Below are 17,702 nucleotides of genomic sequence, written 5' to 3'. Positions count from 1 at the left end.
ACATATGTATCAGGTTTTAGTTTCATGAGTACACTGGCTGTATGAGAAAGTGGAAGATGCAGAATTGACTGATGATTATACTGGTGATTGATGTATTACAATATTATTGATGTGTGATAAATTCTTTGTACATTGTATTTAGAGTGTTTAAAGGGGTACTTCACTACTTGCAAGAGACAGATAAAAAAAAAGAAAAGATATTCTGACTATTAGTTCCTTTGTGCGACAAGCTCCAATATACTGGATCCTACACTTCCATAGATTATTTTGATAGACCATCTCTGCCTGGTAAACATCCATGTATTTTAAACTCCATGCTCCATTCTTTGTAACACTGGCTTTTGGTTAAAAATGTGTTGTTTCCTAGCCCAAGCCGAGATAACCCTGGTGACATCAGGGTTATTTTCTTAGACTTGACAAAGCTTCCTCCAGAGTGACAGTCCAGAGCCACCAGAGGCCTGTAGTGTTATTAGTATTAAACTAAATTTGATGTGTAAAAATGGTGGAGTTCCCCCATAAAATGAATGTTTAAATGAACCTTTCCCAAAGCTGTAAATAGGCTTGTGTCCTTTCTCAAGTGATGTATTTTGGTGTTTTCCGACTAACAATGACAGCAGCACCTCTTAAGTGTGATGTGTGTGATAGTGTGACTATCTATAATAGAATGTCATACCTACCACTCTCGGGATTTTATAAAAATAAAATGTTAATGTTGTTTCTTAGAGTTTTTCTTAAATCCATAAGCTAAACTTTCAGTTGCTTTGCAATCAAATTGTCCCAGTCTGTCCTTATTTTTTTTTTATTTTCTTCGCAGTTGACAAGGCTCTACAGCCACAAGATTCTCAGTCTCGTGCCATTCCAGTTGTGCCTGACCATCCCACCCCCTCGATAGCCGATGGTGAGCCCATACTGCAGAGTGGAGACCCAGACCTTTTCTCCCAAGCTGCTGCAACCATCACTCCAACTGTTAGCTTTATAAATGGTAAACATGAGATTACACTGGAGCCACAGATTTCAGAAGAAAAAGAGGCCAAAGGTACCCAGATTTTGAAAAATGTGACGACTCTGGGAACAAGTGATGAAATAACCACGGTGTTTAATTATAGTTGGACTGATCTCCCTGTTGATAGCATCACTGAATCTACAGAGGAACCTACAGAAATACTGACCTCTACAGAAATCCCAGATGTTGATGAAAATGACCCTGATACAATCCCAAAAGTTGAATCAACACTTCCTCACATCCCTGAAGTAGATGAGCTGACAACAAAAGATCCCACACAGAAAGACACAATCTCTGTTCCTGCCTCAACAGTGGAGGACACGGCTCCATCAAAAACTACACAAAAAACTGAAGCTGGTCCATCTGCCACAGATGCCACAGTGAGTGATGTCACAGCTACCTCTGCTGACTTTGTTCCTACAGTAACACCAGCTGAACCACAGATCACCAAAGAAACCCAAACAACGAAGGCTGATAAGGAAATCACTGTCATCACCACATCTGTGCAAGAAGAGGTAGGCGAGTCAGGGAGGACTCCCACGTATGTGAAAAGTGACTCCGAAGTGACTCAGACAGAGAAGGCTGAAGACCAATTCCCTGTTACTTCATCAACCAAACTTTACACAGCCAGAGATAAAGCTGAAACCACAGAGGAAACAAAGAGCACATCTGCCACTCCAGCTGCTGAAGACAGCACTCAGTCTAAGTTACAGACTGTGTACACTCCCTCCTCTGATGACATTGATGGGAAAACATCAACAACTAGTGACTCACCGAGCTCCACTCGAGATGTGGAGGGAAAGAAAGAAAGCAAAACCCCAAAAGAATTTGCCTTCAGCACAACGGCTCCTTCAGTACCTAGTAGTTCAGGCTCTCCTGAACAGACAGACAAGACTGCGATAACACCAGCTCTAGATGTAGGCAGCACTGAATCATCAGCATCTGTAGCATCTTCCCTGGCTGAAACTTCAGAGGGTACAGTCACAAGTCAGGGGGGTAGTACAAACAATCAAATGCCTTCCATCTCACCTACTGAGAAAGTTGTGACTGATGCAATGTCTACACCAGAAGAGGAGGGTTCTGGGGTTCAAAGAGTAGACATGTTTACAACCACCCCACCATCATATACCTCTGCATGGACTGTGAAATCATCTTCAAATTTAAGCGCAACAGATCAAGTTATATGGGAGAGTGAAGGAACATCACAAACAGTACAAACAGTAGGCAGAGATAAAACATTAGTTCCTGCCACTGGTGAGTCAGAAAAAACGTCAACACCCACCGCTTTGCATGAGGTGTGGAAACAAGATGAGACAGCAACTCCCCCCTCTCATGAATCCATTGCAACCACTTCTTCCCCATTATACAGTGCTATTGAAATTATCAAGACAACAATGGCCTCATTCACTGAATATTTCAGTCAGTACTCATCACAAAGTGCATCACTATTGACTGAATTAACTGACCAAAAAGTGTATACAAGTGAGGAAACTGCCACTAGTGTCACAGATAAGGAGATTTCAATAGATCAAACTTCCTCACCTGTGGTCACCTCTACTTCTCCAGTCAGTAGCACAGTCAAATCAGATGAGTCTATTTCAACCGCAGTTTCAAGAGTGGAAATCTCAAGTATAACTGAGGCCACAAAACAGATACAAACTCTAACAGTGAGCCCACTAAGTGGCATTACAGAGACAGGTTCATTGCATCCTAGCACTGCTGGACAAATTACAGATGACCAAACATCTGGTATGACATCAACAGGAGCTACTGCAGCAGCTACCATACACAGCACAGATAAAGTTAGAGTTATAGGAACAACACAATATGAAACAGCTCATGGTTCAACCACAGCTGGTACTGTAGCTCCTTCTGCTTTCAGCACTGAGATACCAACATCAGTATCACAAGAAATGTCAGAAATCACAACCACTGAACGGATATCTGTTGCTTCTGAAGTTAGTTCCATTTTCACACCCACAGATGAGGTGAGTTCTGAGGACCAGACAATATCACCTGGAACATCAAAGAGTGGCATTACAGAAAGAACAGTAAAACCATCAGAATCAGAGGTAACATTAAAGACTTCTGTTTCTTCTGACATCAGTGTGACTCCAACTCCCTCTACATTTAGCACAGGAAGTGAAGTGACCAGGAAACAAACAGAAAAACCATCCAGTTCACAGGAACCAGCAGTTAGTGGCATCACTGATATAGTTACAAGCACACTGCCCACTTCAAAAGCAGAGGTGAGTTCTGGAGGTCAAACAACTACATCTTCTGTGTACAGCACTGAGAAACCCACAACATTGTATGAAGGGACAAAAAAAACAGCAGCTCCGGTACAATCAAGCACAACTGCTTCTACTGGCGTGGAAGAGACAGTCTCAATACCAACTTCTACACATGAAGAAAGCTCAGGCAAACAGACAACTGGCAGATCAGGTACAGAGTTTGTAACAACTACAGCCTCCTCATTGTTTAGCACTATGAGATCGCCAGTTGAAGAAAAAGACAGTACTGTCACAGGTCAGACAGAAAGGCTGTCAGACATAACTATGATTGACAAGACCGAGGACAGTTCTGTTTTCACTTCAACAAATGAAGATGGGTCGGGTCAAAAAATCCCAGACATGTCTACTCAGACATCTGTTGTCCCAGAAACATCTTCTCTGTACAGCACTGATACACCAAACACAGCAATGTTGCCTAAAACAACAGAAACTGCTGAAACATATGAGACCAAAACAATGTCACCTTCAGGTGAGCCGTCAGTTTCTTCTGATTCTGATATGACATTAAGCACAATAACAATTTCTCCAAGTTCAGCTCCAGTTATGTCCTCTGCTGTTTCAGACATTGAGGATGAAGTCATTAGCACTGAGCCTTCAATGGTAGAATCCATTTCTTCCTCCAGTGGATCAACCATAAAACTCAAAACAACATCACTCTTCACTTCCACAGATACAGAACGTCCTGGAGACCACGCTATGGATTTCATTGTAGCTTTCACTGTCTCTTCAGTGTCGAGCACAGTGACTCCAGCAGTGACGACAAAACATGAAACTACGAGTGATGCTTCCGAGTCAGCTGTTTATGCAGCTTCATCATTCTACAGTACTGAAAAACCAAAATCAGTGTCACTTGAAACACAAGAGATTGTAATTACAAGTCAAAGAGAGGAAGCATCAGTTACTGCAGACACAAGTTTTACTCTCCCAACAACAGATGAAGAGAGCTCAGGTGAACCAAAAACTGAGATTTCCACTAAGGAGACTTCGAGTGTAACGGCTTCCTCTATATTCAGCAGTGAGAAATTGGAATCTGAAGCATCTGCTGTTGCAATCTCTGCTTTTACAGTAACTTATTCTCCATTCAGTTTTGAAAGATTGACTGAAAAGACAAGTACATTGATGTCCCCAGTCACTCCAGAAACAAGTTCTGAACTCACCTCTACAGATGAAGAGAGTTATCAAAAAACTGCCAAAGAGACTCCCACAGCATCCTCACTGTTTATCACTGAGAAGCTAACAACACTTCCAGTTAAAGAACAAGACAGTGCTGTCACAGGTCAGACAGAGAAGCCCTCGGTTACTTCAATTGCTTATCAGACTGAGAAAAGTTTTGTTCTCACTCCAACCGATGAAAAACGCTCAGGTGACCAAACCCATCAAATGTTCTCTCAGACCTCTTCTGTCACAGCTACGTCTTATCTGTATAGCACTAAAAACCCAAAAGTTATGTCACCTGAAACAACAGAGGGGGGGGAAACAGAAGAGAAAAAAATGTCATCACCTTCAGGAGAACCATCAGTTTTTCCAGTCTCTGACATGATCACATCAAGCTCAATAACACAGTCTGCTATTTCAGCCTCTGATATATCACCAACTATTTCACACATTGAGAATAAAGATGTTAGAAGTGAGCCCTCAATAGTGGCATTGATCCCTTCCTTTAGTGGCTCAACCACAAAACCTGAAACAACATCACTCTTCATCATCACAAACACCGAAAAAGAAACTGAAACAAGTGCAACAAAAAGTCCCTCAGTAACTAATTTTACTGATGAGAAAGTGCAAAGTTCCATTATCACTCCAGCAGATGAAGAAGGCTCAGGTGACCAAACACAAGACATGTACACTCAGACCTTCACTGTCAAAACTAAAATGTCTCTCTATAGCACTGAGGCACTGACAACAAAGTCTTCTGTTTCAGACATTGAGGATGATGGTATTAGTACCGAAACCGCATTGCTGGAGTCCATTCCTTCATTCATTGGATCAACCGCGAAACCTGAAAAAGAATCATTCCTTATTACCACAGATACAGAGAGTTCTGGAGACAGCAATGCCGATGTCACTGAGGAGTCAATCATCACAGCAACTACTGTCTCTTCAATGTTGAGTACAGAGTCACCATCAGTCACAGCATCACGTGAAACTGAAACAAGTGATACTATAAAATCAGCTTTTACTGCAGCTTCATCACTCTACAGTACTGAGAAACCAACATCAATGTCACCTGAAACACAAGAGGCTATAACCACAAGCCAAACTGAGGAAGCATCAGTAACACCAGAGAAAAGTACTACTTTCACAAGAATGGATGAAAAAACAACTGAGCTCTCCAGCGAAGACACTGCAATTCCTACAGCCTCCTCATTGTTTAGCACAGAGGAGCAAACAGAACTGCCAGTTACCGAACAAGACAGTGCTTTCACAAGTCATACAGAAATTCCCTCAGGAACTCCTTTTACTGCAACGATGGAGGAAAGCTCTGCTCTGACTCCAACAGATGAAGATGGCTCAGGTGACCAAACCCAAGACATGTTCACTCAGACCTTCACTGTCACAGCAAAATCGTTTCTCTACAGCACTGAGGCACCAACAGCAAAGTCTCCTGTTACAGCATCTGCTGTTTCAGACATTGAGGATGATGGTATTAGTACCGAAACCGCATTGCTGGAGTCCATTCCTTCATTCATTGGATCAACCACGAAACCTGAAAAAGAATCATTCCTTATTACCACAGATACAGTGAGATCTGGAGACAGCAATGCCGATGTCACTGAGGAGTCAATCATCACAGCAACTACTGTCTCTTCAATGTTGAGTACAGAGTCACCATCAGTCACAGCATCACGTGAAACTGAAACAAGTGATACTATAAAATCAGCTTTTACTGCAGCTTCATCACTCTACAGTACTGAGAAACCAACATCAATGTCACCTGAAACACAAGAGGCTATAACCACAAGCCAAACTGAGGAAGCATCAGTAACACCAGAGAAAAGTACTACTTTCACAAGAATGGATGAAAAAACAACTGAGCTCTCCAGCGAAGACACTGCAGTTCCTACAGCCTCCTCATTGTTTAGCACAGAGGGGAAAACAGAACTGCCAGTTACCGAACAAGACAGTGCTTTCACAAGTCATACAGAAAGTCCCTCAGGAACTCCTTTTACTGCAACGATGGAGGAAAGCTCTGCTCTGACTCCAACAGATGAAGATGGCTCAGGTGACCAAACCCAAGACATGTTCACTCAGACCTTCACTGTCACAGCAAAATCGTTTCTCTACAGCACTGAGGCACCAACAGCAAAGTCTCCTGTTACAGCATCTGCTGTTTCAGACATTGAGGATGACGGTATTCGTACCGAAACCGCATTGTTGGAGTCCTTTCCTTCATTCATTGGATCAACCACGAAACCTGAAAAAGAATCATTCCTTATTACCACAGATACAGAGAGTTCTGGAGACAGCACTACCGATTTCACTGAGGAGTCAATCATCACAGCAACTACTGTCTCTTCAATGTTGAGTACAGAGTCACCATCAGTCACAGCATCACGTGAAACTGAAACAAGTGATACTATAAAATCAGCTTTTACTGCAGCTTCATCACTCTACAGTACTGAGAAACCAACATCAATGTCACCTGAAACACAAGAGGCTGTAACCACAAATCAAACTGAGGAAGAATCAGTAACACCAGAGAATAGTACTACTTTCCCAACAACAGGACAAAAAACAACTGAGCTCTCCAGCGAAGACACTGCAGTTCCTACAGCCTACTCATTGTTTAGCACAGAGGAGCGAATAGAACTGCCAATTACCGAACAAGACAGTGCTTTCACAAATCATACAGAAAGTCCCTCAGGAACTCCTTTTACTGCAACGATGGAGGAAAGCTCTGCTCTGACTCCAACAGATGAAGATGGCTCAGGTGACCAAACCCAAGACATGTTCACTCAGACCTTCACTGTCACAGCAAAATCGTTTCTCTACAGCACTGAGGCACCAACAGCAAAGTCTCCTGTTACAGCATCTGCTGTTTCAGACATTGAGGATGACGGTATTCGTACCGAAACTGCAATGTTGGAGTCCATTTCTTCATTCATTGGATCAACCACGAAACCTGAAAAAGAATCATTCCTTATTACCACAGATACAGAGAGTTCTGGAGACAGCACTGCCGATTTCACTGAGCAGTCAATCATCACAGCAACTACTGTCTCTTCAATGTTGAGTACAGAGTCACCATCAGTCACAGCATCACGTGAAACTGAAACAAGTGATACTATAAAATCAGCTTTTACTGCAGCTTCATCACTCTACAGTACTGAGAAACCAACATCAATGTCACCTGAAACACAAGAGGCTGTAACCACAAGTCAAACTGAGGAAGAATCAGTAACACCAGAGAAAAGTACTACTTTCCCAACAACAGATGAAAAAACAACTGAGATCTCCAGCGAAGACACTGCAGTTCCTACAGCCTCCTCATTGTTTAGCACAGAGGAGCGAACAGAACTGCCAATTACCGAACAAGACAGTGCTTTCACAAGTCATACAGAAAGTCCCTCAGGAACTCCTTTTACTGCAACGATGGAGGAAAGCTCTGCTCTGACTCCAACAGATGAAGATGGCTCAGGTGACCAAACCCAAGACATGTTCACTCAGACCTTCACTGTCACAGCAAAACCGTTTCTCTACAGCACTGAGGCACCAACAGCAAAGTCTCCTGTTACAGCATCTGCTGTTTCAGACATTGAGGATGACGGTATTCGTGCGAAACCGCATTGTTGGAGTCCATTCCTTCATTCATTGGATCAACCACGAAACCTGAAAAAGAATCATTCCTTATTACCACAGATACAGAGAGTTCTGGAGACAGCACTACCGATTTCACTGAGGAGTCAATCATCACAGCAACTACTGTCTCTTCAATGTTGAGTACAGAGTCACCATCAGTCACAGCATCACGTGAAACTGAAACAAGTGATACTATAAAATCAGCTTTTACTGCAGCTTCATCACTCTACAGTACTGAGAGACCAACATCAATGTCACCTGAAACACAAGAGGCTGTAACCACAAGTCAAACTGAGGAAGAATCAGTAACACCAGAGAAAAGTACTACTTTCCCAACAACAGGTCAAAAAAAAACTGAGCTCTCCAGCGAAGACACTGCAGTTCCTACAGCCTCCTCATTGTTTAGCACAGAGGAGCGAACAGAACTGCCAATTACCGAACAAGACAGTGCTTTCACAAATCATACAGAAAGTCCCTCAGGAACTCCTTTTACTGCAACGATGGAGGAAAGCTCTGCTCTGACTCCAACAGATGAAGATGGCTCAGGTGACCAAACCCAAGACATGTTCACTCAGACCTTCACTGTCACAGCAAAATCGTTTCTCTACAGCACTGAGGCACCAACAGCAAAGTCTCCTGTTACAGCATCTGCTGTTTCAGACATTGAGGATGACGGTATTCGTACCGAAACCGCATTGTTGGAGTCCATTCCTTCATTCATTGGATCAACCACGAAACCTGAAAAAGAATCATTCCTTATTACCACAGATACAGAGAGTTCTGGAGACAGCACTACCGATTTCACTGAGGAGTCAATCATCACAGCAACTACTGTCTCTTCAATGTTGAGTACAGAGTCACCATCAGTCACAGCATCACGTGAAACTGAAACAAGTGATACTATAAAATCAGCTTTTACTGCAGCTTCATCACTCTACAGTACTGAGAGACCAACATCAATGTCACCTGAAACACAAGAGGCTGTAACCACAAGTCAAACTGAGGAAGAATCAGTAACACCAGAGAAAAGTACTACTTTCCCAACAACAGGTCAAAAAAAAACTGAGCTCTCCAGCGAAGACACTGCAGTTCCTACAGCCTCCTCATTGTTTAGCACAGAGGAGCGAACAGAACTGCCAATTACCGAACAAGACAGTGCTTTCACAAATCATACAGAAAGTCCTCAGGAACTCCTTTTACTGCAACGATGGAGGAAAGCTCTGCTCTGACTCCAACAGATGAAGATGGCTCAGGTGACCAAACCCAAGACATGTTCACTCAGACCTTCACTGTCACAGCAAAATCGTTTCTCTACAGCACTGAGGCACCAACAGCAAAGTCTCCTGTTACAGCATCTGCTGTTTCAGACATTGAGGATGACGGTATTCGTGCGAAAACGCATTGTTGGAGTCCATTCCTTCATTCATTGGATCAACCACGAAACCTGAAAAAGAATCATTCCTTATTACCACAGATACAGAGAGTTCTGGAGACAGCACTGCCGATTTCACTGAGGAGTCAATCATCACAGCAACTACTGTCTCTTCAATGTTGAGTACAGAGTCACCATCAGTCACAGCATCACGTGAAACTGAAACAAGTGATACTATAAAATCAGCTTTTACTGCAGCTTCATCACTCTACAGTACTGAGAGACCAACATCAATGTCACCTGAAACACAAGAGGCTGTAACCACAAGTCAAACTGAGGAAGAATCAGTAACACCAGAGAAAAGTACTACTTTCCCAACAACAGGACAAAAAACAACTGAGCTCTCCAGCGAAGACACTGCAGTTCCTACAGCCTCCTCATTGTTTAGCACAGAGGAGCGAACAGAACTGCCAATTACCGAACAAGACAGTGCTTTCACAAGTCATACAGAAAGTCCCTCAGGAACTCCTTTTACTGCAACGATGGAGGAAAGCTCTGCTCTGACTCCAACAGATGAAGATGGCTCAGGTGACCAAACCCAAGACATGTTCACTCAGACCTTCACTGTCACAGCAAAACCGTTTCTCTACAGCACTGAGGCACCAACAGCAAAGTCTCCTGTTACAGCATCTGCTGTTTCAGACATTGAGGATGACGGTATTAGTACCGAAACCGCATTGTTGGAGTCCATTCCTTCATTCATTGGATCAACCACGAAACCTGAAAAAGAATCATTCCTTATTACCACAGATACAGAGAGTTCTGGAGACAGCACTGCCGATTTCACTGAGGAGTCAATCATCACAGCAACTACTGTCTCTTCAATGTTGAGTACAGAGTCACCATCAGTCACAGCATCACGTGAAACTGAAACAAGTGATACTATAAAATCAGCTTTTACTGCAGCTTCATCACTCTACAGTACTGAGAAACCAACATCAATGTCACCTGAAACACAAGAGGCTGTAACCACAAGTCAAACTGAGGAAGAATCAGTAACACCAGACAAAAGTACTACTTTCTCAGGTCAAAAAACAACTGAGCTCTCCAGCGAAGACACTGCAATTCCTACAGCCTCCTCATTGTTTAGCACAGAGGGGAAAACAGAACTGCCAGTTACCGAACAAGACAGTGCTTTCACAAGTCATACAGAAATTCCCTCAGGAACTCCTTTTACTGCAACGATGGAGGAAAGCTCTGCTCTGACTCCAACAGATGAAGATGGCTCAGGTGACCAAACCCAAGACATGTCCACTCAGACTTTCACTGTCACAGCAAAATCGTTTCTCTACAGCACTGAGGCACCAACAGCAAAGTCTCCTGTTACAGCATCTGCTGTTTCAGATATTGAGGATGACGGTATTCGTACCGAAACCGCATTGTTGGAGTCCATTCCTTCATTCATTGGATCAACCACGGAACCTGAAAAAGAATCATTCCTTATTACCACAGATACAGAGAGTTCTGGAGACAGCACTGCCGATTTCACTGAGGAGTCAATCATCACAGCAACTACTGTCTCTTCAATGTTGAGTACAGAGTCACCATCAGTCACAGCATCACGTGAAACTGAAACAAGTGATACTATAAAATCAGCTTTTACTGCAGCTTCATCACTCTACAGTACTGAGAATCCAACGTCAATGTCACCTGAAACACAAGAGGCTGTAACCACAAGTCAAACTGAGGAAGAATCAGTAACACCAGAGAAAAGTACTACTTTCCCAACAACAGGACAAAAAACAACTGAGCTCTCCAGCGAAGACACTGCAGTTCCTACAGCCTCCTCATTGTTTAGCACAGAGGAGCGAACAGAACTGCCAGTTACCGAACAAGACAGTGCTTTCACAAGTCATACAGAAATTCCCTCAGGAACTCCTTTTACTGCAACGATGGAGGAAAGCTCTGCTCTGACTCCAACAGATGAAGATGGCTCAGGTGACCAAACCCAAGACATGTTCACTCAGACCTTCATTGTCACAGCAAAATCGTTTCTCTACAGCACTGAGGCACCAACAGCAAAGTCTCCTGTTACAGCATCTGCTGTTTCAGACATTGAGGATGACGGTATTCGTACCGAAACCGCATTGTTGGAGTCCTTTCCTTCATTCATTGGATCAACCACGAAACCTGAAAATGAATCATTCCTTATTACCACAGATACAGAGAGTTCTGGAGACAGCACTACCGATTTCACTGAGGAGTCAATCATCACAGCAACTACTGTCTCTTCAATGTTGAGTACAGAGTCACCATCAGTCACAGCATCACGTGAAACTGAAACAAGTGATACTATAAAATCAGCTTTTACTGCAGCTTCATCACTCTACAGTACTGAGAAACCAACATCAATGTCACCTGAAACACAAGAGGCTGTAACCACAAGTCAAACTGAGGAAGAATCAGTAACACCAGAGAAAAGTACTACTTTCCCAACAACAGGACAAAAACAACTGAGCTCTCCAGCGAAGACACTGCAGTTCCTACAGCCTCCTCATTGTTTAGCACAGAGGAGCGAACAGAACTGCCAGTTACCGAACAAGACAGTGCTTTCACAAGTCATACAGAAATTCCCTCAGGAACTCCTTTTACTGCAACGATGGAGGAAAGCTCTGCTCTGACTCCAACAGATGAAGATGGCTCAGGTGACCAAACCCAAGACATGTCCACTCAGACTTTCACTGTCACAGCAAAATCGTTTCTCTACAGCACTGAGGCACCAACAGCAAAGTCTCCTGTTACAGCATCTGCTGTTTCAGACATTGAGGATGACGGTATTCGTACCGAAACCGCATTGTTGGAGTCCATTCCTTCATTCATTGGATCAACCACGAAACCTGAAAAAGAATCATTCCTTATTACCACAGATACAGAGAGTTCTGGAGACAGCACTGCCGATTTCACTGAGGAGTCAATCATCACAGCAACTACTGTCTCTTCAATGTTGAGTACAGAGTCACCATCAGTCACAGCATCACGTGAAACTGAAACAAGTGATACTATAAAATCAGCTTTTACTGCAGCTTCATCACTCTACAGTACTGAGAAACCAACGTCAATGTCACCTGAAACACAAGAGGCTGTAACCACAAGTCAAACTGAGGAAGAATCAGTAACACCAGAGAAAAGTACTACTTTCCCAACAACAGGTCAAAAAACAACTGAGCTCTCCAGCGAAGACACTGCAGTTCCTACAGCCTCCTCATTGTTTAGCACAGAGGAGCGAACAGAACTGCCAGTTACCAAACAAGACAGTGCTTTCACAAGTCATACAGAAAGTCCCTCAGGAACTCCTTTTACTGCAACGATGGAGGAAAGCTCTGCTCTGACTCCAACAGATGAAGATGGCTCAGGTGACCAAACCCAAGACATGTTCACTCAGACCTTCACTGTCACAGCAAAATCGTTTCTCTACAGCACTGAGGCACCAACAGCAAAGTCTCCTGTTACAGCATCTGCTGTTTCAGACATTGGGGATGACGGTATTCGTACCAAAACCGCATTGTTGGAGTCCATTCCTTCATTCATTGGATCAACCACGGAACCTGAAAAAGAATCATTCCTTATTACCACAGATACAGAGAGTTCTGGAGACAGCACTGCCGATTTCACTGAGGAGTCAATCATCACAGCAACTACTGTCTCTTCAATGTTGAGTACAGAGTCACCATCAGTCACAGCATCACGTGAAACTGAAACAAGTGATACTATAAAATCAGCTTTTACTGCAGCTTCATCACTCTACAGTACTGAGAATCCAACGTCAATGTCCCCTGAAACACAAGAGGCTGTAACCACAAGTCAAACTGAGGAAGAATCAGTAACACCAGAGAAAAGTACTACTTTCCCAACAACAGGACAAAAAACAACTGAGCTCTCCAGCGAAGACACTGCAGTTCCTACAGCCTCCTCATTGTTTAGCACAGAGGAGCGAACAAAACTGCCAGTTACCGAACAAGACAGTGCTTTCACAAGTCATACAGAAATTCCCTCAGGAACTCCTTTTACTGCATCGATGGAGGAAAGCTCTGCTCTGACTCCAACAGATGAAGATGGCTCAGGTGACCAAACCCAAGACATGTCCACTCAGACTTTCACTGTCACAGCAAAATCGTTTCTCTACAGCACTGAGGCACCAACAGCAAAGTCTCCTGTTACAGCATCTGCTGTTTCAGACATTGAGGATGACGGTATTCGTACCGAAACCGCATTGTTGGAGTCCTTTCCTTCATTCATTGGATCAACCACGAAACCTGAAAATGAATCATTCCTTATTACCACAGATACAGAGAGTTCTGGAGACAGCAATGCCGATGTCACTGAGGAGTCAATCATCACAGAAACTACTGTCTCTTCAATGTTGAGTACAGAGTCACCATCAGTCACAGCATCACGTGAAACTGAAACAAGTGATACTATAAAATCAGCTTTTACTGCAGCTTCATCACTCTACAGTACTGAGAAACCAACGTCAATGTCACCTGAAACACAAGAGGCTGTAACCACAAGTCAAACTGAGGAAGAATCAGTAACACCAGAGAAAAGTACTACTTTCCCAACAACAGGTCAAAAAACAACTGAGCTCTCCAGCAAAGGCACTGCAGTTCCTACAGCCTCCTCATTGTTTAGCACAGAGGAGCGAACAGAACTGCCAGTTACCAAACAAGACAGTGCTTTCACAAGTCATACAGAAAGTCCCTCAGGAACTCCTTTTACTGCAACGATGGAGGAACGCTCTGCTCTGACTCCAACAGATGAAGATGGCTCAGGTGACCAAACCCAAGACATGTTCACTCAGACCTTCACTGTCACAGTAAAACCGTTTCTCTACAGCACTGAGGCACCAACAGCAAAGTCTCCTGTTACAGCATCTGCTGTTTCAGACATTGAGGATGACGGTATTCGTACCAAAACCGCATTGTTGGAGTCCATTCCTTCATTCATTGGATCAACCACGAAACCTGAAAAAGAATCATTCCTTATTACCACAGATACAGAGAGTTCTGGAGACAGCAATGCCGATGTCACTGAGGAGTCAATCATCACAGCAACTACTGTCTCTTCAATGTTGAGTACAGAGTCACCATCAGTCACAGCATCACGTGAAACTGAAACAAGTGATACTATAAAATCAGCTTTTACTGCAGCTTCATCACTCTACAGTACTGAGAAACCAACGTCAATGTCACCTGAAACACAAGCGGCTGTAACCACAAGTCAAACTGAGGAAGAATCAGTAACACCAGAGAAAAGTACTACTTTCCCAACAACAGGTCAAAAACAACTGAGCTCTCCAGCGAAGACACTGCAGTTCCTACAGCCTCCTCATTGTTTAGCACAGAGGAGCGAACAGAACTGCCAGTTACCAAACAAGACAGTGCTTTCACAAGTCATACAGAAAGTCCCTCAGGAACTCCTTTTACTGCAACGATGGAGGAAAGCTCTGCTCTGACTCCAACAGATGAAGATGGCTCAGGTGACCAAACCCAAGACATGTTCACTCAGACCTTCACTGTCACAGCAAAATCGTTTCTCTACAGCACTGAGGCACCAACAGCAAAGTCTCCTGTTACAGCATCTGCTGTTTCAGACATTGAGGATGACGGTATTCGTACCAAAACCGCATTGTTGGAGTCCTTTCCTTCATTCATTGGATCAACCACGAAACCTGAAAAAGAATCATTCCTTATTACCACAGATACAGAGAGTTCTGGAGACAGCACTGCCGATTTCACTGAGCAGTCAATCATCACAGCAACTACTGTCTCTTCAATGTTGAGTACAGAGTCACCATCAGTCACAGCATCACGTGGAACTGAAACAAGTGATACTATAAAATCAGCTTTTACTGCAGCTTCATCACTCTACAGTACTGAGAAACCAACATCAATGTCACCTGAAACACAAGAGGCTGTAACCACAAGTCAAACTGAGGAAGAATCAGTAACACCAGAGAAAAGTACTACTTTCCCAACAACAGATGAAAAAACAACTGAGCTCTCCAGCGAAGACACTGCAGTTCCTACAGCTTCCTCATTGTTTAGCACAGAGGGGCAAACAGAACTGCCAGTTACCGAACAAGACAGTGCTTTCACAAGTCATACAGAAATTCCCTCAGGAACTCCTTTTACTGCAACGATGGAGGAAAGCTCTGCTCTGACTCCAACAGATGAAGATGGCTCAGGTGACCAAACCCAAGACATGTCCACTCAGACTTTCACTGTCACAGCAAAATCGTTTCTCTACAGCACTGAGGCACCAACAGCAAAGTCTCCTGTTACAGCATCTGCTGTTTCAGACATTGAGGATGACGGTATTCGTACCGAAACCGCATTGTTGGAGTCCATTCCTTCATTCATTGGATCAACCACGGAACCTGAAAAAGAATCATTCCTTATTACCACAGATACAGAGAGTTCTGGAGACAGCACTGCCGATTTCACTGAGGAGTCAATCATCACAGCAACTACTGTCTCTTCAATGTTGAGTACAGAGTCACCATCAGTCACAGCATCACGTGAAACTGAAACAAGTGATACTATAAAATCAGCTTTTACTGCAGCTTCATCACTCTACAGTACTGAGAAACCAACATCAATGTCACCTGAAACACAAGAGGCTGTAACCACAAGTCAAACTGAGGAAGAATCAGTAACACCAGAGAAAAGTACTACTTTCCCAACAACAGGACAAAAAACAACTGAGCTCTCCAGCGAAGACACTGCAGTTCCTACAGCCTCCTCATTGTTTAGCACAGAGGAGCGAACAGAACTGCCAGTTACCGAACAAGACAGTGCTTTCACAAGTCATACAGAAATTCCCTCAGGAACTCCTTTTACTGCAACGATGGAGGAAAGCTCTGCTCTGACTCCAACAGATGAAGATGGCTCAGGTGACCAAACCCAAGACATGTCCACTCAGACTTTCACTGTCACAGCAAAATCGTTTCTCTACAGCACTGAGGCACCAACAGCAAAGTCTCCTGTTACAGCATCTGCTGTTTCAGACATTGAGGATGACGGTATTCGTACCGAAACCGCATTGTTGGAGTCCTTTCCTTCATTCATTGGATCAACCACGAAACCTGAAAATGAATCATTCCTTATTACCACAGATACAGAGAGTTCTGGAGACAGCACTACCGATTTCACTGAGGAGTCAATCATCACAGCAACTACTGTCTCTTCAATGTTGAGTACAGAGTCACCATCAGTCACAGCATCACGTGAAACTGAAACAAGTGATACTATAAAATCAGCTTTTACTGCAGCTTCATCACTCTACAGTACTGAGAAACCAACATCAATGTCACCTGAAACACAAGAGGCTGTAACCACAAGTCAAACTGAGGAAGAATCAGTAACACCAGAGAAAAGTACTACTTTCCCAACAACAGGTCAAAAACAACTGAGCTCTCCAGCGAAGACACTGCAGTTCCTACAGCCTCCTCATTGTTTAGCACAGAGGAGCGAACAGAACTGCCAGTTACCGAACAAGACAGTGCTTTCACAAGTCATACAGAAATTCCCTCAGGAACTCCTTTTACTGCAACAATGGAGGAAAGCTCTGCTCTGACTCCAACAGATGAAGATGGCTCAGGTGACCAAACCCAAGACATGTTCACTCAGACCTTCACTGTCACAGCAAAATTGTTTCTCTACAGCACTGAGGCACCAACAGCAAAGTCTCCTGTTACAGCATCTGCTGTTTCAGACATTGAGGATGACGGTATTCGTACCAAAACCGCATTGTTGGAGTCCATTCCTTCATTCATTGGCTCAACCACGAAACCTGAAAAGAATCATTCCTTATTACCACAGATACAGAGAGTTCTGGAGACAGCAATGCCGATGTCACTGAGGAGTCAATCATCACAGCAACTACTGTCTCTTCAATGTTGAGTACAGAGTCACCATCAGTCACAGCATCACGTGAAACTGAAACAAGTGATACTATAAAATCAGCTTTTACTGCAGCTTCATCACTCTACAGTACTGAGAATCCAACGTCAATGTCACCTGAAACACAAGAGGCTGTAACCACAAGTCAAACTGAGGAAGAATCAGTAACACCAGAGAAAAGTACTACTTTCCCAACAACAGGACAAAAAACAACTGAGCTCTCCAGCGAAGACACTGCAGTTCCTACAGCCTCCTCATTGTTTAGCACAGAG

At 43.5% G+C, this 17,702-nt stretch overlaps 1 protein-coding gene across 1 annotated transcript in view; it reads left to right on the top strand.

Moving 5' to 3' along the window:
• The window catches only part of vcana (versican a), a 51,789-nt gene that overhangs the window by 16,934 nt on the left and 17,153 nt on the right, over positions 1–17,702 (top strand). The window contains 2 exon segments of the mRNA XM_044196232.1: positions 815–8,065; positions 9,500–12,148. Coding sequence (XP_044052167.1) covers positions 815–8,065; positions 9,500–12,148 — 9,900 coding nt within the window.

Source organism: Siniperca chuatsi, linkage group LG5, assembly GCF_020085105.1.
Source record: "Siniperca chuatsi isolate FFG_IHB_CAS linkage group LG5, ASM2008510v1, whole genome shotgun sequence".
Taxonomy (NCBI): Eukaryota; Metazoa; Chordata; class Actinopteri; order Centrarchiformes; family Sinipercidae; genus Siniperca; species Siniperca chuatsi.
The sequence above is the reverse complement of the archived record's forward strand: the minus strand, read 5'-3'. Positions and strand labels throughout refer to the sequence as shown.